The sequence below is a fragment of the Cardiocondyla obscurior genome, linkage group LG15 (genome assembly GCF_019399895.1).
Source record: "Cardiocondyla obscurior isolate alpha-2009 linkage group LG15, Cobs3.1, whole genome shotgun sequence".
Lineage (NCBI taxonomy): Eukaryota > Metazoa > Arthropoda > Insecta > Hymenoptera > Formicidae > Cardiocondyla > Cardiocondyla obscurior.
The window spans coordinates 4,351,119-4,373,624 of record NC_091878.1 but is presented as its reverse complement, the minus strand read 5'-3'; the positions used below and the strand labels follow the sequence as shown (position 1 = coordinate 4,373,624).

General features: G+C 41.5%; 5 protein-coding genes across 12 annotated transcripts; 2 read left to right on the top strand and 3 right to left on the bottom strand.

Annotated features, from left to right (window-relative positions):
• The first annotated feature begins 452 nt into the window (after positions 1 to 452).
• Positions 453 to 10,726, top strand: LOC139108471 (uncharacterized). Of its 3 annotated transcripts, XM_070666812.1 has the most exons (7): positions 453 to 581; positions 1,311 to 1,423; positions 4,924 to 5,163; positions 5,339 to 5,583; positions 5,684 to 5,855; positions 5,968 to 6,209; positions 6,366 to 10,726. In XM_070666812.1, exons 1-7 carry the CDS (start codon positions 473 to 475, stop codon positions 9,985 to 9,987), a joined length of 4,743 nt encoding a protein of 1,580 aa, XP_070522913.1. In that variant the 5' UTR covers positions 453 to 472; the 3' UTR covers positions 9,988 to 10,726. The 3 variants fall into 3 exon arrangements, with proteins under 3 accessions (XP_070522913.1, XP_070522916.1, XP_070522914.1); XM_070666815.1 differs by lacking the exon at positions 1,311 to 1,423 and having other exon boundaries at positions 492 to 581; XM_070666813.1 differs by lacking the exons at positions 453 to 581; positions 1,311 to 1,423 and adding an exon at positions 4,414 to 4,778.
• LOC139108481 (mitochondrial translation release factor in rescue) lies at positions 10,712 to 11,560 on the bottom strand. The gene has a single exon (XM_070666831.1). It carries the CDS (start codon positions 11,558 to 11,560, stop codon positions 11,105 to 11,107), a length of 456 nt encoding a protein of 151 aa, XP_070522932.1. The 3' UTR covers positions 10,712 to 11,104.
• LOC139108483 (mitochondrial ribosome and complex I assembly factor AltMIEF1-like) lies at positions 11,481 to 12,219 on the bottom strand. Of its 2 annotated transcripts, none has more exons than XM_070666835.1 (2): positions 11,902 to 12,219; positions 11,481 to 11,619 (listed from the first exon to the last, which is right to left on the bottom strand). In XM_070666835.1, the coding sequence occupies exons 1-2, from the start codon at positions 12,058 to 12,060 to the stop codon at positions 11,584 to 11,586; spliced, it is 195 nt and encodes a 64-aa protein (XP_070522936.1). In that variant the 5' UTR covers positions 12,061 to 12,219; the 3' UTR covers positions 11,481 to 11,583. The 2 variants fall into 2 exon arrangements, with proteins under 2 accessions (XP_070522936.1, XP_070522935.1); XM_070666834.1 differs by having other exon boundaries at positions 11,484 to 11,622.
• Positions 12,220 to 12,462: 243 nt separating this feature from the next.
• LOC139108473 (uncharacterized) lies at positions 12,463 to 16,475 on the bottom strand. 5 transcript variants are annotated; one of them, XM_070666819.1, is made up of 10 exons: positions 16,010 to 16,475; positions 15,313 to 15,594; positions 14,463 to 15,239; positions 14,171 to 14,387; positions 13,871 to 14,070; positions 13,559 to 13,801; positions 13,272 to 13,444; positions 13,025 to 13,175; positions 12,770 to 12,939; positions 12,463 to 12,696 (listed from the first exon to the last, which is right to left on the bottom strand). In XM_070666819.1, exons 1-10 carry the CDS (start codon positions 16,112 to 16,114, stop codon positions 12,591 to 12,593), a joined length of 2,424 nt encoding a protein of 807 aa, XP_070522920.1. In that variant the 5' UTR covers positions 16,115 to 16,475; the 3' UTR covers positions 12,463 to 12,590. The 5 variants fall into 5 exon arrangements, 4 of the variants coding, with proteins under 4 accessions (XP_070522920.1, XP_070522921.1, XP_070522923.1 ...); XM_070666820.1 differs by having other exon boundaries at positions 13,272 to 13,375; positions 16,010 to 16,474; XM_070666822.1 differs by having other exon boundaries at positions 14,463 to 15,225; positions 15,313 to 15,445; positions 16,010 to 16,472.
• Positions 16,476 to 16,745: 270 nt separating this feature from the next.
• On the top strand, positions 16,746 to 22,457 carry LOC139108478 (uncharacterized). Its single transcript, XM_070666828.1, has 7 exons — positions 16,746 to 17,273; positions 17,785 to 18,024; positions 18,169 to 18,361; positions 18,435 to 18,535; positions 18,613 to 18,749; positions 18,828 to 19,169; positions 19,326 to 22,457. The coding sequence occupies exons 2-7, from the start codon at positions 17,977 to 17,979 to the stop codon at positions 19,639 to 19,641; spliced, it is 1,137 nt and encodes a 378-aa protein (XP_070522929.1). The 5' UTR covers positions 16,746 to 17,273; positions 17,785 to 17,976; the 3' UTR covers positions 19,642 to 22,457.
• Positions 22,458 to 22,506: the final 49 nt, after the last annotated feature.

Genomic DNA, 22,506 nt, shown 5'->3' with positions numbered 1-22,506 from the left:
GGAAGAAGAAATTCTCGTTGCTAACTTCAGTGTGATTTCACAGTGCGTCAGAGTCTGAGGACTGAGTTAACGGTACGAGCGATTCGGACTTCTGGATTTCGCGTTGGAAGATGAGATCTGATCACGTACGCTTGATGACATGCAGATTACCGATTGGTGGCCGCGACAGAGCGTGCTTTTGGCTTAGATGTATGGTTGTGTGACGCGCGCATTCCCGCAAACGAGATCGAGAGAGACAGCGAGGTAGAGAAAGAGAAAGAAGACCGAGAGGAGAGCGAGAGAAGGAAAGAGAAAGAGAGAAGTGCAAACGAGCGAGGGACGGAGCATGCGACCGCGCCTCTGCGACATTACTCGGCGTGTCGACGAGGATGGGAAGTGCGCCGCTGACGACGACGAGGACGAGGGACGAAAGTAAGTCAGGGATAACGTCGTTGCGGTACGTCGTGCAGTGCTGCATCATTATCGCTTAGGAATGGTATCGCCGTCCAAGCACCAATACCATCAGCAGCAACAACAGCAGCAGCAGCAGCGACCCAGACAGCCGTCGAGAGAAAACAAGCTCGGCCCGCGACGAACATCAGGTGAGCCTCAAAGCGTCGTAATTCCGCGTTGCATAATACCGCGCCGGTTGTTAATAAACGTCGCCACGGAGAGACGTTTGCGTTTGACACGAATGCCTGTACAACACACATGCAGACAGACACATATACAGAACGTATACAGAGAGACTGATCAGTGATCTATAAGAGTACTTGGAATACCTTCGGCGAAGAGATTGTTACATGCTTTATGTCCTGTCACTAAGCAACTAGAGTTGTTTTTTAGAGAGTCAAGATGCCCACCGAGCTTGTGTCAGCTTGGATGCTGCGCGCGAATAGCGAGATCCTCGCCGAGGCTGAGCCAATGCTCCGAATGATCACCAGGATCCTTGCTCACACGCAACGGACACTAATGACGATTTCTTTTCTACGTTCCACCTCGTACGTTGTCTACGAATGTAACGAGACTATTAGTATTACCACGCCAATTGTCTGTATCATATGATTTGTACAGCGGTTGGTAGGAATGCAAGATAGGAAACGAGATACGAGACCTGCTGATACTTCCTTCTCCTCTGACGCATTCTTTGAAAATGAAGTTCACGGAAATACGTTCCTTCCGATGCTTTGTCACATTTCCTTGCGGTCGATCCACTCCGGATCGACAAACGCATACGTTTTGTCTCACCTCGTCGCGCTCGAAGGTGCGACAAAACCGAATCCTGGGGCAAAAATGATGAGTAAGATTTTTTTTTCCAACTTCTTTTGTAGATATTTGTATACGAAGGGGCCCGCATCCTTTGGAAAAGAAGTCGTTCTATTTGGACATAAAGAACCATGCCGTCGCGACCAAGCTAGAGGCGCAGATCAGGGAGTTGGGCGGCGTGAGTTACACTTCATCTCTTTACTTTGCGCGATGCTGCTGTCCGTGGAGTGGCCCATGGTCCGCGTTTCCCGCCTCGTTTCTCGCCGCTTATCGATTTGTCAGAGCGTTTGGTGTATTTCGGACGAGTGTGCGAGCCTCCCTCCCGCGGCCTCTCTTTCTTTCTCTTTCTCACTTTCTCTACCTGCCTCTTTCTCCCTTCTCTCCTCGCTTGCTCGCCCTCTCTCTCCCCTGTTCGTCTCTTCCCGCCATTTTCGATCACTATGCCTACGGCCGCTTCGATGTAACGCCCGCTCGCTTCCCTACAGAGAGCGTAACGCGCGTGCACATACATGCATACGTTGAACGTACACATGCGCGCGCGAAAAGGGAAAAATTCGAATCTCCATCTCTCGCGCCCGATGCGCTCTCCGGCCATTCAAACCGACCTCGTTGCCACGCGATATTACTGAGTACGCGCGTGATTATCGAACTGCCGGAACACGGCAAACTCGTTCCTGAAAAATTCCGCGCGCGCCGACCTTACCGGGTCACTCGTCAGCCACCGCGCGACTCTTTCCCGAGAAGTTGGTTTCTCTCCGATTAAATTATCTTCTCGTGCTAATAAAAAAAAAAAAAAATCGAGATTGCGGTGTCACCGTCGATAATTGAAAGGATTCCGATCGTTTCACGACTCCGTTGTACCTGCATAGTAGTAGAGCAAATATTAGTACAGATAACACAACTGCTTCCTCTACAAATACTTACATTGAAATAAATTGATAGCAGTGCTGTTTTATTTTTGCCTCTAGAGGTAATTGCGCTTTAAACTTCTGTTTTGTAACTAGGTCGCGAACCAATACGCAATCTCCGATAGGGGGATAAAAAAAAAGAGATACCTTCGCCCGCTATGCCGAAGCTGCGTTTACAGTTTAGCTGCAGTTTGACACATTCGATTAATTCCTCGCGGTTCTCGCGGTAATTCTCCAGGTCGAGCGAACCGTTTTTAACACGTGCTGCGCCAGACTCGGTTCCATGAACAGCGTGCATCCTGGAAACGTTTTACGTAAACTTAGTTTAGGCTGCTTTCGCAACGAGGATCAAAGTGATCCATGACTTTAGATAGATTTATATTTTTTGCTTTGATTGTCCTTTGAAGAATTTATCTGTCACAGATTATTTTAATCCGGATTATTTTAATCCGCCTCGCAAAGGCAGCCCGTCGCGGGCCGGTCATATGATTCGTTCAAGGTGCGCCGTGAAATTGTCTGCGATCGCGAGTCTCCTTTTCTTTTCGCATGCGATATTCGTCCCACTCGAATAAATCCTCGTTGAAATAAAGGAGAGACGGTTCTCGCGGACGTGGCCGAGCGTTGCGCGCGAGGAAGCGGGTTTCCGTGCGTCCGCGCCGGCCGTCTCTTCTCTCCTCTCCTCTCCTCGCTGCGCCGCGCGGGGGCTACGCCCTAAATTCGAGCAGTACTCGGCAACGCGCCGCTTTAGTGACGACGGCGACGACGACGACGACGCGACGTCGGCCCGCGTATTCGTTGAACACGACCCCGACGAACGATTTTCCTGTTGACAAATAATTCCCGCGGCGAACTTCGCGACCCGCGCCATCTTCAGAGCGATGTCCGCGACTTCGGAAACAGGCCGGGTTATGGCGAGAGGGCGCGGGTGGGAAGCAGGAAAAACCGGCTGGCGATGAATTTGCGTTGCGAGTGACGGGTACGTTTCTGTGTTTCGGGCCGGTTATTCCGGGATCGAGATGAAAAATTTACGGCTCGGAGAATTGACGCAAAAGCGGAAGCCCCGGCCGACATGACGCGGTCTAAAAACGCATTTTTGACGGACACAGTCATACCTGGTGTGTACGATAACGTCCACTATGTCGTTCCAAATCGATTTTTTTACCTCCCTTTATTTTTGTTTTCTTTATCGCCTTAACTTCCAATTTAAGGAGACGGACAAACGAACTTGTCGCGGCATAGTAAGGCGCGAGAAGACGAGGTCGCCTTGCAACCGCCTATTATTAGATCGGTTGTCAAAGCCAGCTTCCGAACTGTCAAAGATCCGCGAAAGTTAATCGCCGTTTATCTGTTGATAAACAAATCGCGAAAGATAGAAAGAGACCGGCGCGCGACGCGAGCGCTACCTGGGTGGCCGTGCGGCGCCTCCTCCGCGTACGGTGTGCGGGTGTGCGCGAAAATTTTGAAAAGTCAAGTCTGGGCGAGGGGCGGAGGAGAAAGCGGAAGGTCGAGAGACAGAGAGGAGAAAGACGTACCGACGCAGCGCAACGCGACGCGCCCCGACGACGCGAGAGCGGACGGGAGTCGCGCGCGTGTCCTCGCCGTCGACGTCGTCGGTCGCGAGTGGAGTGGACGCGCGCGCCGTCTCCAGGCCCCTGTGCCAAGCTGCTAACGGCGAATAGCCATTTTGTGCGTGACAGTTGTCCGCCGCGGGCAGCAGCGAGCGCGAGTGGAGTAGCGTCGCGTCACATTTCGTCCGCCCATCGGCACCGTTTACGTGTGTTTCAAACGTCTCGTCCACCAGTGCAACCGCTTGGTCCTGCCTCGTCAACGTGCCTGGCGCGGATCGCGAGAATCCGCGAGGTCGCCGCCGCCGGAGCCGGAACGCTTGAGTTCTCGACTCGGCGTTTGACAGGCGGCGAACGACGCGGACTCTTCGGGGACGCGCGACCTCGCCTCGGACTCGCGGCCGCGTCGAATGCGCCGTCGCCGCCCGTTGGGATCGCGAGGCCTCGCGCCGCCGAGAATTGCCGCACCACGTGTCGTCTCCTTGCCGACTTCGTCCCCCGGTACCTTGGACGCGGGACAGCTGGCGGTCGGCACGTCGCGTCGTATTATTAGAACAACGCTATGCGACCGGTGGCGGGCGGCGAGCCGCGGCGTCCGCTACGTGAAGACCAGCCGTGGCGGCACACACGCGTCCGCCCGACCGAGTCGCGCTCCTCGGCGTAACGGTAGACCCCCGTTGTCGCCGTCGCCGTCGCCGCCGCCGCTCGAGGAAAGCCGTGAAATCACTTGACGTCAGCGTAACACGATGTGAGCGTGTCCCCCTTGGCTGCCGTCGGGCCCGCTCGCGCATCACGCTCTGCACACGTACGCGCGCACGTACGTGTTGCATTGTGCGCGCTCGACGTCGTTTTGCTCGTTGCGCAAACGATAAACTTCCTCGAAAGTCGGACTGTCTCTGTCGTGCGCGATCGAGCGAGCGAGTACGTTTGCGAGACGCCCGGAGGGACAACTTGACCGCACAAATTCCGCTCGCGAAGGTTTCCTTTGTCCACCTGGGAAGCACTCGAGAGAGACCTCGGAGGAAGCTCCGTTTTCTGCCTGGAGAAAGAAATGTGATGTGTTAGTTGATTATCTGGACGTCGTTTGCATTATACGCTTGTGTGCTGTGTGCGCGCGCTATCCGCTTTTGCCAGCTCTGCATCTCTTATTCGCTACGTCTCATTTTAAACTGTTCTTTTAACTTTGCTGTCTTTTTGTTTTTTAGGCGGTCGAATTGTTTCTAGTGCGCAGTGTGAATCTTGTAGCCAGTGATAGAGTGGATAAGGCAGGCCACACGAATTTCGAGGGCCATAGATGGGCCTGCAGTGTCAGTGGTGGCAGTGGAGGACCCCGCTCCTTGAGAAGCGTCGAAGTCCCAACGCCTACACCTGCCTCGACGCCGCTACTGAGCTCTGAATGTCCCTCGTCCAATTCTACTCTACGGGGTCAACCTACCCAAAGATCTGTAAGTAGAAAGAGAAAAATATAAGTTATATTAAATTTTTTTTATGTAGAACAGCTGTATTTAATTTTGTTAATTTCACAAGAAATTAATGCTATTATTTCTATGCTACGTAAAGTTGCTCGTTATTAAATTAAAAAATTGGTGCACTGACTATTTTATGCTCCCAATTTAATAGAAATCGCGGGTGGATGCAATGTTGGAACGTGCTCTGACACAGCCACAACAGTGTTCCGTGGATCCTCTAAGCAACGCCCACAATTGGGGAATCCCTATCTGGACGACGAATAAGTTCCAGGTTTGGCTTGACAAGATCTATGAATCTATCAAGAATACCGCGAACGTGAAACAAGCCAGTCAACATAGCTCAGCGAAAGTCAAGCACTTGAAAAAACCTTACGTCAAATTTGACTCTATTCACAGGTAATCATGGTTAATGAGATCGTGTACGATTCTAATTTTTAAATACATCGGTCTTTTCACTTGCAAGAAATGATCTCCCACGTTACGTTTCTATTTATAGAGCTACTAGACCAGTATTTCTGGAATTATCGTCGTGGCCCACGTTAAATTTCGACGGTGATCCTGGTTCGTGTCCTTTCGACGCAAAGAAGCAGGAAAGACGAGAGAGCAATTTAATAAATAAAGAGGTCAAGGAGAATAAAAGGGATATCGAATCTATAAATAAAGCGGAGGTACGTTATTCGTTATTATATAAAATATAAAATATCGATAAACTGGTAAAGTTATTTTGTTAAATTTCTACGTTGAAAAGATTACGAGCAATTTTTTTTTTTGTATGGATAGGACAAAGAAATGACTCGGAGACCCCGTGCCACCGCTGCACGTGCCCGCAGAACGGAACAGCTCGTTGCTGGCTATTGCGAAATTTGTCGTATTCATTATGATGATTTGTCGAAGCACGTGCAAAGTGAGCAGCATCTGAATTTCGTGGGAAACGATGACAATTTTTTGTCACTGGATACATTAATTAATGCTGGCGCTAACGTGGAAGCTTTCTTAAAATTAAATAGAACAAAGGATATTGAGTGAGTATTTGCAAATAAATTCATTTAACTTTTATAATTTTAATGATATTTTATACATCTGTTAAATATAAAAATAATTTGTTTAATATATTTTTTGTAAAAAAAAAGTTATATTTTTTTAATCGCCAATTACATTTATTTTTTGTTATTTTATAGAAAAGACTGTGGCTTATTCCCCAATGGAGACGGCAATCTTCACAATGTAGTATTGCCCGAAGAAAAAGTTAACAAAAACACCAAGACTTTAAATAGCTTTAGTGTTGACGGAATAAAAATGGTGAATGGTGCGCGCAGGAACCTTAATCTAAAGTTAAGTCCGCCGCATAATTTACGTACTCGCACGAAACATGAAAGTGGGCATCTTCTCAGATCGAAAGGCAGTCCGTGGCACGAGGTGGATAAAAGTGAAAAATTGTATGACAAATTAGAGGGTTATACCATCAAGAAGCGTTCGAAAGGTACTATTTGGATCGAAGAGGACGATAAATATACGGAAAATATCCTGAAGGAACCCAAACAGGAAGACTACAAAATTAAACCATTCTCGAACAATATCGAGTTTTACAACAGTAAGGACGATAATATAAATAATAAGAATAATCTGGATCCACCAAAATTGCAGTCGATGATTGTACATAGAAATGCGCAAAACGGTATTATAAATTCGCGTCGTATAACGGAGGATCCAGATTATCCCAATAGTAAAAACGAATGTAATGGTCACGAAAACGTGAATGTTTTAGAGTGTACCATAAAAGACGTCAGTGTAGTCGATAATTATATTGTGGAAAGTTGCAAAAATAATCCATTTCAGAGAGACAATTGCGCGTTGCAGACGGAAAAGGTGACTGTAGATGTGAGAAAATGTTTGTTGAACGATGCAAAGGAGATCGTTTATAACGGGCATAACGACAAGAGCGAACAAAGGGACTCGAAAGCGTCGCAAGGAGAGAATACTCGGTACTTGAAACCCAAGTATCCGCGCGTGAATCGAAGGGGCGGCAGAAGTATCAGAGGTCGATATCGACATCGACTATCGGTGGAAGAACGTTTAATAGAGGACAATCGTGCGTATTACAAAGTAGAAGTATTAGGTAATAAGCTGCGATCGAGCGCGACACCAAGCGGTAATTCGCAACTCGCGGTATCGAGAGATGGCGAGGACGAGGAGGAGAAGAAGGAGTTGCCATCGAACGAGAAACCAGTAGTAGTGCGGTTTAAACGTGTGAGAAAATCAGAATTATCGTTGTTGAGTGATGAAGCGGAATCTTTCATGTTCGGCGAGCCAAAACGAGACGATTCCAGTGAACAAACCAGCGATGGTGAACAAAGTAGTATCCTGCCAAAAGACACGGAAAGCGAGGCCAACGAAAATGTCAATTCATCTATTTTACCAAATTCCTCGTTAAGTTCCAGTCCTATTAAGCAGGAAATTATCGAAGAGGAATCGCAGGATTCTGTGCATTTGGGAAGAGCAAGGAAGAGAAGACGTACACAGGCCGAAGCGTTCATCAAAGACAATACAGAGTATTACAAGTTCGAGACACCTGGCAGCAGGCTAAGGTATCAGGCTCCGTTAACCGGTATCAAAGACGCTATTATGGATGGCGGTAAAGAACATGGAACGAAGAAATCGGCGAATGAATCAGAAGATGGTAAGCTGCAAGCCAACAACGTTGTCGATAAATTTTATCCGTCCAAACCGTCTGCACAAATCGAGAAAATGCAGTTCTCCTTCGAATCGGTACCTATGTCTGAGCCGTGGTATCAAACATATCAGCGTCAGGACACGGGTGCTGAATTTTGGCATTGTTTTAGTGAGTGCGATGCGATGAAACCGTTTCTTCTACCATACGAAATCGAGAACTTCCACGAGACATTGATGAAGAATCAGAGTAGATTCGAAAGCGGTAGAAGAAGAGGTCGCGGTCGCGGTGCAGGATGCATGGGACGCTCGCCAAGGAAAAGTCCTCGTTGCCATGCATCTACATTAGCTATTATGTCCACCATAATTCGCAAACGGGAACAGCAGACGACTCTACCTGTAATAGAGGAATCGCCGGTCGTTAAATCACGCGTGAACACACCCAAGCTTGAACAAAAGCCAGATCTCAAATTGGACGTGGACGAGGAAATAAAAGAGATTGCTAGGACGATCGACGAGATGTTGAGTGCAAAAGGTATGACCGAGTTAGACGAGTCGTTCGAGTTCGATGCAGATTTAGCACAAACGGACGGTTTTTGTGAGACACCCTTACCGAAAGGCGCGCCACCGAACCTGCTGGAGTTGCTCGACAACTATCAGGACGTCACCAACTGCCTTGAAAACAATTCATCATGTGCGAGCTCGGAATGCGGCGAGACGAACGTAGACATTCCGTTGAAACGCCGAAAACGAAGAAAAAATCGAACCGGTTGGCCAGTTGGAAACAAGATGAAGAAAAAAATACAAGCGAACAAGATCTTGACAGACTGTGACCGGGAATCATTGGTGGAAAAAAGATCTCTCTATACTGGTGGTGGTGGTTTTGCCAGACGTCATACGCTGAATACAAGAAGATTTTCGGAGGGAGCTGATCCTCGCGCGTCGAACATGATATTACCAACGGCTGCAGAACGACTGAGTGTTAGTCAGAAAAGCACCGACAACGCTTTGTTAGACCCCTGTGCCACATCTCATAAACCATATCACGAAACGCTTACGGAAAGAAACAGAAGCTCAGAAGCTGTTAGCAATGACAACACGGGCCTATCAATGTGTACAGATAATTGCGTGGAATCTGTTTCGGAAAATGCGTGCGATGATGGGACAAACAAGACCTATTTGTCAAACAAAGATTATCCATGTAGAAAAGATTTGTCGGAAATTGCGGAAATCTTGGAGAACGACTCGGGTAACGATGAGAATCACGAGAATCGAAAAAATTTATTTGGCAGAAAAGATGTCAACGCGATCGCCGAGAATTTGGTCCCGAAGTCGTCCATCAGAAAGCAACGACAGCGCGAGCACGTTCCCGTCACCAGTGCTGAGACTGGGGACACGGAGATCGAGAATCAGGACAATCTACAGTTGCAGTGCAGAAAGGAGGAGACCGGTATAGTTCCTAAGAAACACCATAATTCCAGTTCCGAGTTATCGAAGCGACAGCTGCGCGGCGGCAATTGTGAGGAGAACTCGCCCAACACGACGGAATTATTGAAACGTCGTCACGGTATCATGTTCGCCACGACGAAACGCGGTCGAATAGGTTCGCGAAAACGTATCTACTCTAGAAGACGTCAATCGAGAACGGCCGTTACCCGCAATAATGCCAATCTATCGTCGCCTGATCGTGTCGGAATGATATACGAGGACGAGAATTGTAAAAAAGACGCCTACTTGAGTATTACATCGTGTAACAAAAAACAATCGCAAGACTCTGGAGTGCGCGGCAGTGTGAAACGCAAAAGTGAGGCCATCTCATCGTCGGATAACATCCAGGAGACTTCCGATCCAACGGTTGATCAGTGCGCATTGTCGGAACGCGTGAGCCCGTCAATTATATCGTCCAGCGAACTTGAGCAGCGTCGTTCGAGTATCGAATTTCAGCCAGTTGTGCGGATGATGAAGCTCGACGATCAGGTGGATATGGATCACAGTATATTGTCGACGGTAACAGTGGCCAGCAACAGGCGGTTGAGAAGTTCCGGTGGTTCGTCGCGATCGAATCCCAAGCCGCCGAAAAAGCGCGTTAAATCCAGCCGCGGGCACTTTGGCCGATGGCTGAAAAACAGCTGAAGATCTGGAGAATGGAAACACAAAAAAAAGAGGGTGTACTTCGGCTTAGATTTCGACGGTGATCGTTTATCGATCTCGCGATCCGGTATTTCATCCCGCCGCAGTGTACATTGTGTATAAAAATATTATTTGTGTACGTAGAATAATATTTAACATCGCATAGTATTATATATACATATATATATATATATATAAATATATATATATATATCTTTCTCTCTCTCTCTCTTTAGTGATACCATTTTACTTAGTAACGTTCTTTCAGGTGGTTAGTTTTAACACTCCCCACCCGATGTATCCCACGATGTACATTCTTTAGATGCGGTCGTTGTGTTCTCGAAAACAGAACAGTGTACTCCTTTTTTTACTAGTACCAACGTCGTTCCTTATTTTCTATTTCCTTTTCTTTTTTTGTCACTTTAAACGAAAGTTGTGTATTATTTGGAACACTTGTTTCATTCAGATCATTAAGAATTATTTCTATTTAGATTATGTTACATTTTAGAGTACGCAAGACTGCATACAGCTTTATAACAGTGTAATTACAACATACTACACATACACATGCATACAAAGATCCATACATGTCCGTTACATTATGTATATTATTAAAGGTAATCTATATTTTTGATTCCCCAGTATATCCAAATACGTTATTTCAAACTAAATTGCTGTAAGTCGCTCATGAGTTCAGAAAGAGAAATTATTATTAAAAAAATGCAAATTTTCCATTACAAATTTTATTGTACCTTTTTATGATTCCAGATATAAGCCTCCCGTCTTCAACTTAAATTACATCAATAAGTTTAATCAATTATAATTGTAGATTTACTTTTTTTTTTTTTTGCCATAATTACGATTCACGAAAGATAACTTAAATAGTTAATAACAATGCTTAACGTAATTAACTGCTCAATTAATCCGAAGATAAAACTAAATCTTTTTATTTTTACAAACAAAAATCAAATGGCTCACGACATAAATTAATTGACTTTTAATAGATTCAGTTAATGACAATTAGTGCTAATAAATTTTACGCCCGTCTCGTGTATAATTTTCTTTATTTTTAAATCTGATGTTTTATGGTCTAGAAATAATGTCCGTGTAACAAATTGCGTCACGTCAAGCCTTCTCGTTCACGAAATGCTTGTTTCATTTCGTTTAGTTTTTTCTTTTTATAATCTTTTCGGTTTTTATGTTTCTCTTCAAGAACATGTATCTGGGCCTCAATGGAGCGCTCCTTGTTCAGCAAGTTGTCAAGCTTCGTCACCAGTATTTCACGGGCGCGTATCCTATTTTCTGACTGACTTCTGCTTTCGTGGCATTTAACGATAAGTCCAGTGGGCTTGTGTTTCAACAAGACGGCATTGTTCGTCTTGTTTGTCGCCTGGCCGCCTGGACCACTACCACGGATGAACTGCTCCTCAAGATCGGTCTCGTCCAACGTAGGAACACTTGAATAATCGAGGTAACGCTTGAATGACTTGCCGCGATTAATCAGCATACAAACGCCACTATGGACTTGTAGACGCGTCAACATAAACCTTGCTAGCATGATTTTTATTATTCTCATACGTCCAGATACCGCAAAAAAATTTAAACTACTCTCTTGGCTTCCAAAAGTTTTAAACCCTTCTGAAAAGAGAAATTATATTAATTTATTTTAAATAATCAAACAGAGTTTTTGTATTTTTATAAAATCACGTGAAAATTATTCAACATTGAGTACAAGTGTTTAACATAAGCATTAAATTTTTTTTTTTTTTTATTAATTAATGTGCATCCATCAAGAGATATATGGCACAAAATCTTCTCTGTACTTTAGGATAAGCATTGAAATCATAATTTGTAGGTTAGAACGAGAGGTTATAAACAATACGTTCATATTCGTGTCTCGGCACGCAGTGTGGTTACCTTAAAGTGAAAGTCTATTTCCGCTTCGTCGGACAGCTCCTTGTTATTCCTAAAAGACGTCCGAATTCTGTAGCGAAAATACTTTTTATCCGTAAACTTCAACGTTTCGCCGTACCTCAGGGCGTCTTTGTACAATTTCAGGATAGCTTGTCGGCTCATCGCGACTTATTGGAATCGACCGAATTAAACGTCACGTATGTACAATCCGTACGATGTATCATATAAAATTATTGTCGCATTTTGTAACATCGTAGAGTTGCATAACGTTGGAGGTCTGCGGTTCTTCACGCCACACGATAATTGGAAAGCATGCGCTGCAGCGACACTGACGGTTTTTTTTTTCTTTTTCTCTCTTTGTAATAAATCAGCTGATAGAAGTATCGCGCGTTCTTTAGCTATGTAGGACGCCAAGGCGAGAGTACGAGAAAGGTTTAAGTCTAAATTCGCTAACCACTCGATACACGATTTCTTAGCTTACGTTCATATTTCAGTAAATAAAAAATAATTTGTTTCTTATTTTGTTACTCGATAAAAAACAAGAGCTAGTTTTAAAAGTTACAGTATTATATTTCTCCAAAATTAGCAAATTACAGTATAATATAAAATACTTCAATTTTACAAAAAAAACCCGTGTGCGTGTGTCCCAGGTTTTTCTAATTGACATATATGTAATTCCAAGTACCGTAGTATTAGAATTCTTGAAATTCTAGTTCGAAAAGCTTCTGTATAACGTCATCTATTTGCAGCTCCTTTGCAATTTCTGTTGTCAACTCGTCTACAAGCTTATCAGATATCCTGCATACAATATTATGTGTTAAAAATGCATTTACAGAATTTTTAAGATAAGAAATAAAATTTTTATATTTACCAAGCAACAATGTCCCATGGTTTATTATGTGTATTGCTGGAGTACATTGGAACCGATTGCATTAACTGTTCGTAGTCGTGCTTATATTTCAAAAAATTTATTTCCGCTTCCTCAGAAACGACAAGCTCGATATTATTTAACGAGTCTGTCATAAGTTTTCCTTCCCTTATCTATAACATTCGTGTAATCAGTATATAATTTTATATATAATTCTCAGACTATTTTTTATTATTATTCTGTTTATCTGTAATTTACCTTTGCCTCAAAATCTGGCAAATCAGTCAGGCTGTCGTAATCTGCTTGACACGACACGTCACAATAACGAGGTGCTTTTGATGCATTTTCTGTAGACGATACACAGATCAATTGCATGTTTTTGCCATTTTTCTGCATTTCTCTCAAAGTTCTTTAAAAGCAAATTAATATTATAAATTAAATCTTATTTTTTTTAACTATCGAAAATAAAATAAAAATTTTATTAATAAGCTTATTTGTAATATACCTGTTTGTTTTAAGGCAATCACATTCGCTACCACTCGAGTAGCATTTATCACAGTTCGTTGTTGTATTGATTTTTGCATTCATGCTTTTAGGTAGATGATGTTTCTGTATGAATTTCATTAATGATTTTGTAACAGTTTCAGAATAAAATGGCCTAGCTTCCGATTCACTTTGCTGCACGTAAATTTGCAATTTTTAACACAGAATTAAATTATCAAATTTAAGGTAAGTGACTCATTTTTTTAAAGTTATAAAAAATGCAAACAAAAATAACATTGTTGTAATTACCTTATTAGAAATAAAAGACATAAAGTCTGCTATAATCGGCACTAAATTAGATAAATGTTCTTCTGTAATCGCTGTCTCTCTTTTCACAGATTCGTCATCGTTATTAGTGAAAGTGTTCTTAACAATATTTTCTATACTCTCGGATTGCTTTTGATTCTTGTCAGACCATTTTTTTGGCACTTTAGATATTCTTCTAGTGAGCATAGCATTATTATGTTTGCGTTGCATTTCGAAATTGCTGCCCTGAAAGATGAAAATATTTTAACTTTTATGTTACAATAAATTTATTTTATATCGTAATTAATATTTTACGTTATCTGAATCTATAGGTAATATATCCATCATGGTTTTTATATCGTCGTTCTTTGCGAACATTCTATGTTTTTTAATTTTGTCCTGATCCGCGTCTTTAGATGGTGTTGCAAGACTAGAATATGGCTGATCTGATGTCAGCTCGTTAGAAATTTTTTTAACATCTGTTGTATTATATTTTTTATTCTTTTGATGATAGCCTGAAAAAATAATTGCACATAGTACACGAATTAAAGTATTGCAATAATATATATCGAATTTAATAATTAATATAAAATGATATAAATTGACTTTACATACTTGTCTTGGGTTTGGAAATATTTTTGGAAACTTTGGTGTCCATATTATACATGCTCAACCGATTAGATAATTGCTTGCTTTTGAGTCGTTTTTTATTTGTCAAATTTGGAGTGACAGACGTCATAGAAGAAGTTTTATTCGAATCGACAAAATCATTATTTGTTTGAACCTTTAATTTTGATAAAACAACATTACAATTGCTTTCAATCTCCTTTCCCTGTAAATAAAAAAATTTCTGTAATTAATAAATTATTAATTATTACAAATTTATATTAATAATAAAAAGCATTACCAGTGACAAAACTTCAGTATCCCCTGAATCAAAATAGTTTAAGTGGAGTCTATCACACATAGTTTTCAGATCAAGAACTACTTGCAACATTTCTCTAAGTTTTCCTGGGTGTCCCTTAGGAATAGAACTGGGAATATGTTTGCAATAGGCAACCAATGCTTGAAGCAGTAATTGATGAGCAGCAACAAGTTTATGCTCAATGGCATGCATGTGAAGTCCCAAATTTCTGTGATTTGGTTTTATTATCGCGCGTGGTGAAATAATACACATATGCCTTTGAATATCCTTGACATATCTATTGAGATCATACAGATAGTTTCTAGAGAATCGCACGACAAATTCGGCAACGCATTGCTGTCGCTTTTGCAAGTCTTTGATTCCATCCGGCGGCGAAATGTTTCCCAGTCTAAACGTAATTTCATCCAGTAGTTCACAGACTTTTCTCTGCATCGTTAAAATTTTACGCATAGTGAATGGATCCGGTCGTACATAAATAACTCCATCCCTGAAACCGTCGCAGCGCACGCTTTCAGGACTGGAGTTGTACTCGGCGCCGTTAGTCGCGTGATGTAGCTGCCTTGAAGATTGACCCTTTCGCGATATTGTGTGACTGGAACGAGATTTTCTGGCATACGACTTGAACTTATCAGACTCCTGCTTTCTCTCGTAAGTTGAATTATCTTCCTCAGGAATTGTGAGCAGTAAATTGGTGCTACCTGTCCCATTGTCTTTCATGATTGGCACTTTCTTCAGAGTCAGATCCCTGATATTATTTACCTATTATTATGTGAGCTTTAGCGATGTAATCAACGTTATTTCAAGGTATAATTTTTGTAAAACACTTGTTTACCTTTGGCTTTCTTTTTTTATTATCTTCATTTGTACCACAATCCTTTTTTATTCCATCCAGAAAGATATTTGTCTCCAATTGTTTAAGTTCTCTATCTGCCTTTCTCATGCCTTCATCCAGCAACTGTTTGATACTGTGAACAGATGAGTGAATCCCAGATTTGTCATAGCCATTTAATTCCTGTTGCCTGACAAAAGCCACCCATGCATTCTCTTCTTCCTCTCGACATCTTTGTCTGCGTACATCCTTTATTATGTATTTGAAACGATTTGTAGGCACATACTTCAACAGAAAAAAATAAGATAAATCTTATTTTGTGATTAAAACTCACAATAAAATAATGAAAAAAAAAAAAAACTTATTAAATCAAAGATAAACTTAGCAAAACTCAGTAAAGTGTTACAAATCTGAATATAATGTCAGTAGAAATGTAATAGAAAATTTTTATAAACAAGAATAAAATCTATAGCAATCATTTATAGAACATTATTAAAAAATTACAAATTTGTGGAAGTTTCCCGTCGCCGATCCTATACTAGACTTTGCAAAACGTAAGTTTATCGCAGATGCAGTCGACCTCAGTCAACGCCAATTGGCAAATTTGCTGCAACATTCCACTGACATCTGCGAAAGCTCTTAGCGTTCTCTTGTCTAGTCGGACGCAACCGATATTGTCCCGAGATCCCGCGGAATCTACCTTAAAGTTATAGTCATCGTTTTCATTTCCGGAAAAGTACGGATCCTCGTCTGCCGCGTCGTCGTTCAGATAGACGGCTCCCGTGGGATTCAAGAGGAGCGACATCCTTTCTTTTGGTTATGTCCGAGATCGGGTGCGCTCATTTGCGTCCCCTCGGCCGTGCCATAAACTCCGGCTGTCAAGAGGGAAGGAGAGTACTGTCTGGAAGAACAGAGCGTCGTTGCGCAGTTCTTCGCATGGGAACGCGGAGGACGGCTTCTGGGAATATACGAGGCTTCCTTGGGACCCACGGTATTCCAGGTTGAAGTTGACGCGACACGATAAATCGATATCTCCTCCCCAAAGCCCAGAATGCTTCAAGAGGGGGGCGGTGGCAGCGGTGGTTCAAGGCCGTTGCAACAATACTCCGATCAATTCCCCCATGGAATCCCTCAAAGGGCAGAGGGGGGAACGAAGGGATTGTAGTCTGAATTCCCGGCTTGAAATTATATCGATCGGATCGATCGCAGGATCAAGAGCGCGATGGAGAGCGGCTTAAAAAAGGATTAAGATTTTTTTTTTAATTTATAGTAAAACAGTCGAGAGCCGGTGAAGGACTCTGAATTCCCGCCGGCACCGGCTACGCGAGATACAATTGCAAAAGACGCGTGGGCGCGGCCAAACGCCGCGATCAATACAAGCTGGGTGTACGCGTCAGTGATGCTCAACGCGTATTCCGTCGGCCGTGTTCTCTGTCGGTTGCACCCACGCCGGGTCGACGCATTCCTTCCAACGATCGCGCATCCCGCAGTTGATTTATAATCTCGTCGATTTTGTCCGTGCGTCTTACTCATCGTTGACCAGAAAAAGTTTCTGCGGCAGCTGTGAAGCTCGCGAAATGAAAGCGTGATGTAAGAGAACGGCGGAGCGCCACTGTGAGGGAGGATTATAAAAAACGCACGCGATTTGAACGACAGTCGCGAAAATCGCTGGCTAAATCGGCATCGCGGTTTGTTTCGGTGGCTCAAAGGATAGAATCAACGAGACCGGCTAGTTGATCTCGCCGATCTTTCATACCCACAACGTTTGCTGGGTGCGGACACTCGTCGCACCGGTGGTTCGAGGATGGTTCGAGGGCCGCGGCTCCAGACCGGCCAATCACCGACGCGGTGACTTAGCACTGCGTGCGCAGGACGTTCTCATTCAACCCTTCAGCCTCGGCGCCTCGCTGCGATCATCCGCTTCTCGTCCTGCGAACTCCTCTCGCAAGCCTCGAGTGCACTCGGTAAGTCGGCGTCGATCGACGTACGATTATAATTAATTTTCTTGATCGCGAGTCCAATGGCGAGCTCCGCGTGTCGGCTAATTGTTCTCCCGCGATCGGTCCCTCGACCGAACACCATAGACTGCTCCTCGCATGGCGTTTGCGGAGTCCCAAGTTGTTCAAAACCCTCGACGAATCGCCCATATCCTTTTCTTCAACAGTAATGATAAAGAAAATATATCTTGACGATTCGCATCGATTTTGCGGCACGTTTGTAGGCGCGAGATAAATCCACGGTGACGGTCGGATTAATGGACGCTATTGCGTATCTCCGCTTTACCTTCGCGAGAGTAAAACAAACGATAAAACGGCTTTTAAATTGACGTTCCTTGACGACAAAGCATTTAAATATTCATTCCTACGATCAAGTGTGAATTAAATGCTCTGTTGTTTTTTTTTTTTTTTTTTATAAGTTAAACTCGATCGTTAAGTCATATATTGTGATGATTGTAAAATTGTGATTTTTTTTTAGGCTACTGGAACACTTGAGGAAGCTTTATTCGCGCTGCAGGCTTCAGCAGCTGGATTGCGTTGACGTACGGCTTTAGTGCGCGTGAAATTTTTCAGATTGCTAATAGTGACAGCAAACACCATCGAAAGTAGACAAGAGTTAAGCTACTGAGGTGCTGAAAAATAACTTCTGACACCAGTCGACAAATTCAAGATGACATCTAAAGTGCTAATGAAACTACCAACAGTGCCCTTTCCTCAAGTGAGTACATATTTATTTATTCATTAAATTTTAAACTAAAGCGCCGAATTTATTATGTTGCATAAAGTGTTTGTAATTAATTAAGATGACACAAATTTTTAAAACATCTTTAATTTTTAAGATTTTATTATGTATATTTTATAGGGAAAGAAAGCACCACCCGACTTGGTCTCCTTGACTGAAAGAAGCGATGGCTTTGCACATGTTAGACACCAGAGTTTAAATGTGGACAGAGTGATGCAGCTGGAGCAAAACATGAAGTTTCTACAGGAACAGCATCAGGCTACTTTGGTCGCTTTACATCAGGAAATAGAATGTTTGCGTCAGAGAAATAGAGGTAACAAAATTAATTATATTGTCTTTTTTTTAATATTTTGCCCCTCTAATATGTTTTTTTCTAATATTTACAGATCTGCAATTTCAATTAGTATTTTCGAAAAAGGCGCACTATGGTGCGGCTAGTAGTCCTTCTTCGCCCGAAGATAACGGAAATGGGTTTGCGAAATCAAAGGTAACATTAATTGATAATACATTTTTTCGAGGAATATTTCGATACATAGGCTTAAATTTTGAATTTTAAATTTACAGGGTAGCCCAATATGTGTGAATGTAACACCACTGCAAGTGGAGCTTCTGGAGAAAGACTTGCAAGACATTAAAGTGTCGTTACAAGAGGCGAAAACACATAACCAGTACTTATCGAATATTATAGAGCAACAAAAAAAGTCAGTTATTTTATACAAAAGTATATCGTATAGATGTTGTGACAGCTAATGTTTTTTTTTCTTTTTTATATTCTACAGAAGATTAGATATAACAGAAGATCAGAAAAACAAAACTCAAGTGGTGGACGTAGGAATTCAAGTCGGGGATCCCATGCAAGCGAGCTTGGTTGTGCTTTTAGAAGAATCGTACGCGATGGTAAAACGGTTACACAAGGAAAACATGGATCAAAAGAAGGAAATAGCCTCGTTAAAGGCGGCTTCTTCATCGAACAATGCTGGTACTAGCAGAGGTGGACGTTCTCGCGATGGTAATAACGCCCACTACAATCGTGGTTCGCCTACGGGTACAACGCAAGAACAAAATTCTCGCAAATTTCCACCGTTACCAATACCAAGCTATTGGCATCGTAGATCTCCGAGGTACAGCTTATAAAACTTTAGCATTTATAAACTTGTGAATAATTATAAAATTATTATACAACTTATTATCAAGAAACATTTTTTTTACTTTAAGCAGTTATTACAAGACATTAAAAATTATAATAAAAATTATGCTGTTATTATCAATTGTTACAGATACAGCGCTAATCGACATGAGAAACAAGATCACCAGGCAGATACAGACTCGACCGTTTTACCGCAACTCCAAAACGGTAGCGTGAAATCGGCGGAAGCAGCTAGTTTTGAATCGCCTTCTTATCGATCGCGCGAATATCGGAATTATGGTCGTGACGGTAGTAATCGGAAGTACAGGGGTCAGGCATCGCGAAGAGACAGTAATCATTATTACCATTCTCGCGAATTCAAAGACAGAAATTCCAAGGATCACTCGAGAGACATGAACGATACTGGTGAGGGATCGAAAGATGCGGATAATCCGCGAAGACATTAGATCGCAAAAAAATGTTGCTAATGCGACATGATTGTGCGATCTAGTAAATTTTAGTCATTTGGAACGCATTGAGATTTTGAAACTTTCGATACTATACCAGCTATAAGACTTTTATCGGTAACGAGTGATCAATGTTTTCTTCATTGGTGCTGATCGAGCACGACAGTCTCGACGCATATGTAGCATGTAATAGGATAGCGACGACGAATGGATATAAACTGTACGATTTTCGATGGAACAATCTAGTCTGTATGCTAATTTTACTCGTTATAGGCTGCCATAAAAAGATATAGGAGTTTGCGCTTTGTAGATTAACGATAATCAGCAGAGTGTTTAGCGAAAGACTTTTTGTTAGATGAGAAAAAAATTTTTTCCTCCCTACAGCGCGAGAGAAGATACGACCAAGAGCTCACTATAAGTGTTAGCTTTTCGGCTGATGCTCGTAAACTTCAGACTTCAACTTAATATACGTGCAATAATCCAATATGCTGTCGATGCATGTGTGTACGTGTATTAAACCTTTAATCGATAATGAAGCAGTAACAAATGGCTTCTGAGAGTCAAATCTAGTCATTTTCACATATTCTATTGAAACGACAAATCGTTGAACGATTTAACATTATACATATATAAATATATAATACATAATACAGATATACATTTAAATATGTGGGTGTATGTGTACATATACAGAGTGTGTATGTGCACACACGCATGCATGTATCTTTTATTAATTTTATGTTTTTATATTTAATCACATTTCATTGAAGTAAAATTAAATTATATGAGTTGTTGATTTTACGGAATTTATATCCTTATTATTGGAATTTTTTTAATTGTGCACAATTTTATTGCATTTAATTTATTTTATTCTTTTCTTTTTAATCAATTTTCTCGATGTCTTCCCATGCGAAACATTGGAAGATTAATGGACTCGTCTATATTGAGTAAAAATAATATTCGTAGTTCCTTCTCTGATTCCTTTAAAAATAACAAAATGTATGTAGCATTATTAAATTTATTAATTTTAGATCGATTTGCAAATATCTTGTAGAATGAAGAAAAATTTGCCACATTAATCGGATTATAATACAAAAGTATACTTTATAACTACGTAAAAATCTTGTACGCTTATGAATGGATGAATTATCAAAAAAATATAATATCATAACAATCATATATATAATTTAATTTTTCTGAAAACCCAATCTTGTACAATTAAATTATTTTATTCTATGTCAATCGACATCGGCTTTTTAACGATACGATAAATTTTCAAATTTATTAACTTATGTTTACAGGATAAGGAAGGAAGTTCTATCTCTTTTCAGAAAATGTTTATTATAAAATATACCTTAGTTAAGTACATATTTAACACTACATACGTTCAATCTCCGTAACAACTACAGACGCGACTGATAATTGCTAAACGTAAAGAGAAATGTGAACAACTTTATGAGAGTACCCTGCAAACGGAGAAAGGCTCTTCAGGGCGGTTCGCACGTGGGAGGTTTAGTAAGAGTTTACATTCTAATTAAAATTACAGAAGCGCGTGTTATCCGCGTATAAAGGAACAACGCCAGACATCGCGCTTGAGCGCTGTAATATTTACATTTTCATTATTCAGCAATACAGGAATTCAAAACGGCGCACACAATTGACACGTAAACCCTGAACATTAAGATCACGAATTACGTTTATATATGTCACCGTTGCATTCCCGCAAGTCTTAACGTTTACATCACAACCAACGTAAAATTATATAAGTGAAATAAAATCGCGACAATCGGACGCGACTGAACTTAGAAAACGCATATTGATCGAGTATCAGTCCATCAACAAATTACAGGTAGTTTTGTCGATAATAAGAGTAAATGTAATGACTGTATATAGGACTCAATCTTGACTGTATTCTAAATGATTACAGGGCCTGTATACGCGGATGGTTTTATTGAAAAGGTAAATTATTTCTCACGAAAACCAATAAGTCAGGAGAGAAGCACATAAGACTTAGTTTAACATGCTTGGAAGTATTAATAACAGAGAGAAGAAAAATAATCTCTTAGATAAAGTGTTTATGCGCCTCACCCTGTTTAGCCGACGTTTACTACAATCTCCATCTACGTATTTCATTCAACGGTTTGATAATTTCGATCAAAATGGCCCCGAAATGTCAGTCTTTCCGTTCGAATTTTGTTAATTTCATTACAAGTAATTGAGCATGTGACTGCTGTCCAACGTGACTTATTGAAACTCACTACTTATATTCTACTAAAATACATTTATATAGGAAACGTTTCGTTCAATTATTTGCGATATGAAACAAATATCGCGCGTGTAATTTTTGGGATAATATAATTTCGATAAACTACGGCGTAAGCAGTTTTATGACATAGTAAAAAAACAAGATTTGCATAACGAGAAACTTCACTTTCGGCTATTAATCTAATAATTTCATGCAAATTAAATTGAACAAAACGCTCCGCAATATTCGATGATTAGTGTTTGTCATTTTCATAGAAACATAGGGTACCGCTGTCTTATATTATTTGTTCTAAATAGCCCGTACATATGTATATTATCATTAAATGCTAGAAACTCGTCAAACTCGTTGTTAACAAGAAATAAATTTTAAAACTGATCTAGGGCATTTGATTATCGAATTGTAAATGGCTAATGTTAATTATATTTCTCTCTTTCGCTCTCTCGTTCTCTCTGTCATTTACATATTTCATCTTATTATGGCTTGCCTACTTATATTTGAACATTCACACGCGTCAGCTTGATTAATGTAAAAAAAAAAAAGAAAGAGAGAAGAGCAACAAATTGCATAGTTAACAAATAAATAGGAACCAGCCTATATGT

Bases quoted from the DNA above. Each gene is read 5' to 3' on its own strand.
- LOC139108481 (XM_070666831.1), bottom strand. From the start codon at position 11,560: ATGAGAATAATAAAAATCATGCTAGCAAGGTTTATGTTGACGCGTCTA.
- LOC139108471 (XM_070666812.1), top strand. From the start codon at position 473: ATGGTATCGCCGTCCAAGCACCAATACCATCAGCAGCAACAACAGCAG. The intron at 582-1,310 runs GTGAGCCTCAAA...CTTCTTTTGTAG, and splicing joins CGGCCCGCGACGAACATCAG to ATATTTGTATACGAAGGGGC. The intron at 6,210-6,365 runs GTGAGTATTTGC...GTTATTTTATAG, and splicing joins AATAGAACAAAGGATATTGA to AAAAGACTGTGGCTTATTCC.
- LOC139108478 (XM_070666828.1), top strand. From the start codon at position 17,977: ATGACATCTAAAGTGCTAATGAAACTACCAACAGTGCCCTTTCCTCAA. The intron at 18,536-18,612 runs GTAACATTAATT...TTAAATTTACAG, and splicing joins ATGGGTTTGCGAAATCAAAG to GGTAGCCCAATATGTGTGAA. The intron at 18,750-18,827 runs GTCAGTTATTTT...TATATTCTACAG, and splicing joins ATTATAGAGCAACAAAAAAA to AAGATTAGATATAACAGAAG.
- LOC139108483 (XM_070666834.1), bottom strand. From the start codon at position 12,060: ATGAGCCGACAAGCTATCCTGAAATTGTACAAAGACGCCCTGAGGTAC. The intron at 11,623-11,901 runs GTAACCACACTG...TTCTCTTTTCAG, and splicing joins AAATAGACTTTCACTTTAAG to AAGGGTTTAAAACTTTTGGA.
- LOC139108473 (XM_070666819.1), bottom strand. From the start codon at position 16,114: ATGTCGCTCCTCTTGAATCCCACGGGAGCCGTCTATCTGAACGACGAC. The intron at 15,595-16,009 runs GTAGATTCCGCG...TTTCTGTTGAAG, and splicing joins ACGATGACTATAACTTTAAG to TATGTGCCTACAAATCGTTT. The intron at 12,940-13,024 runs GTAAATTACAGA...CGAATGTTATAG, and splicing joins TGCCAGATTTTGAGGCAAAG to ATAAGGGAAGGAAAACTTAT.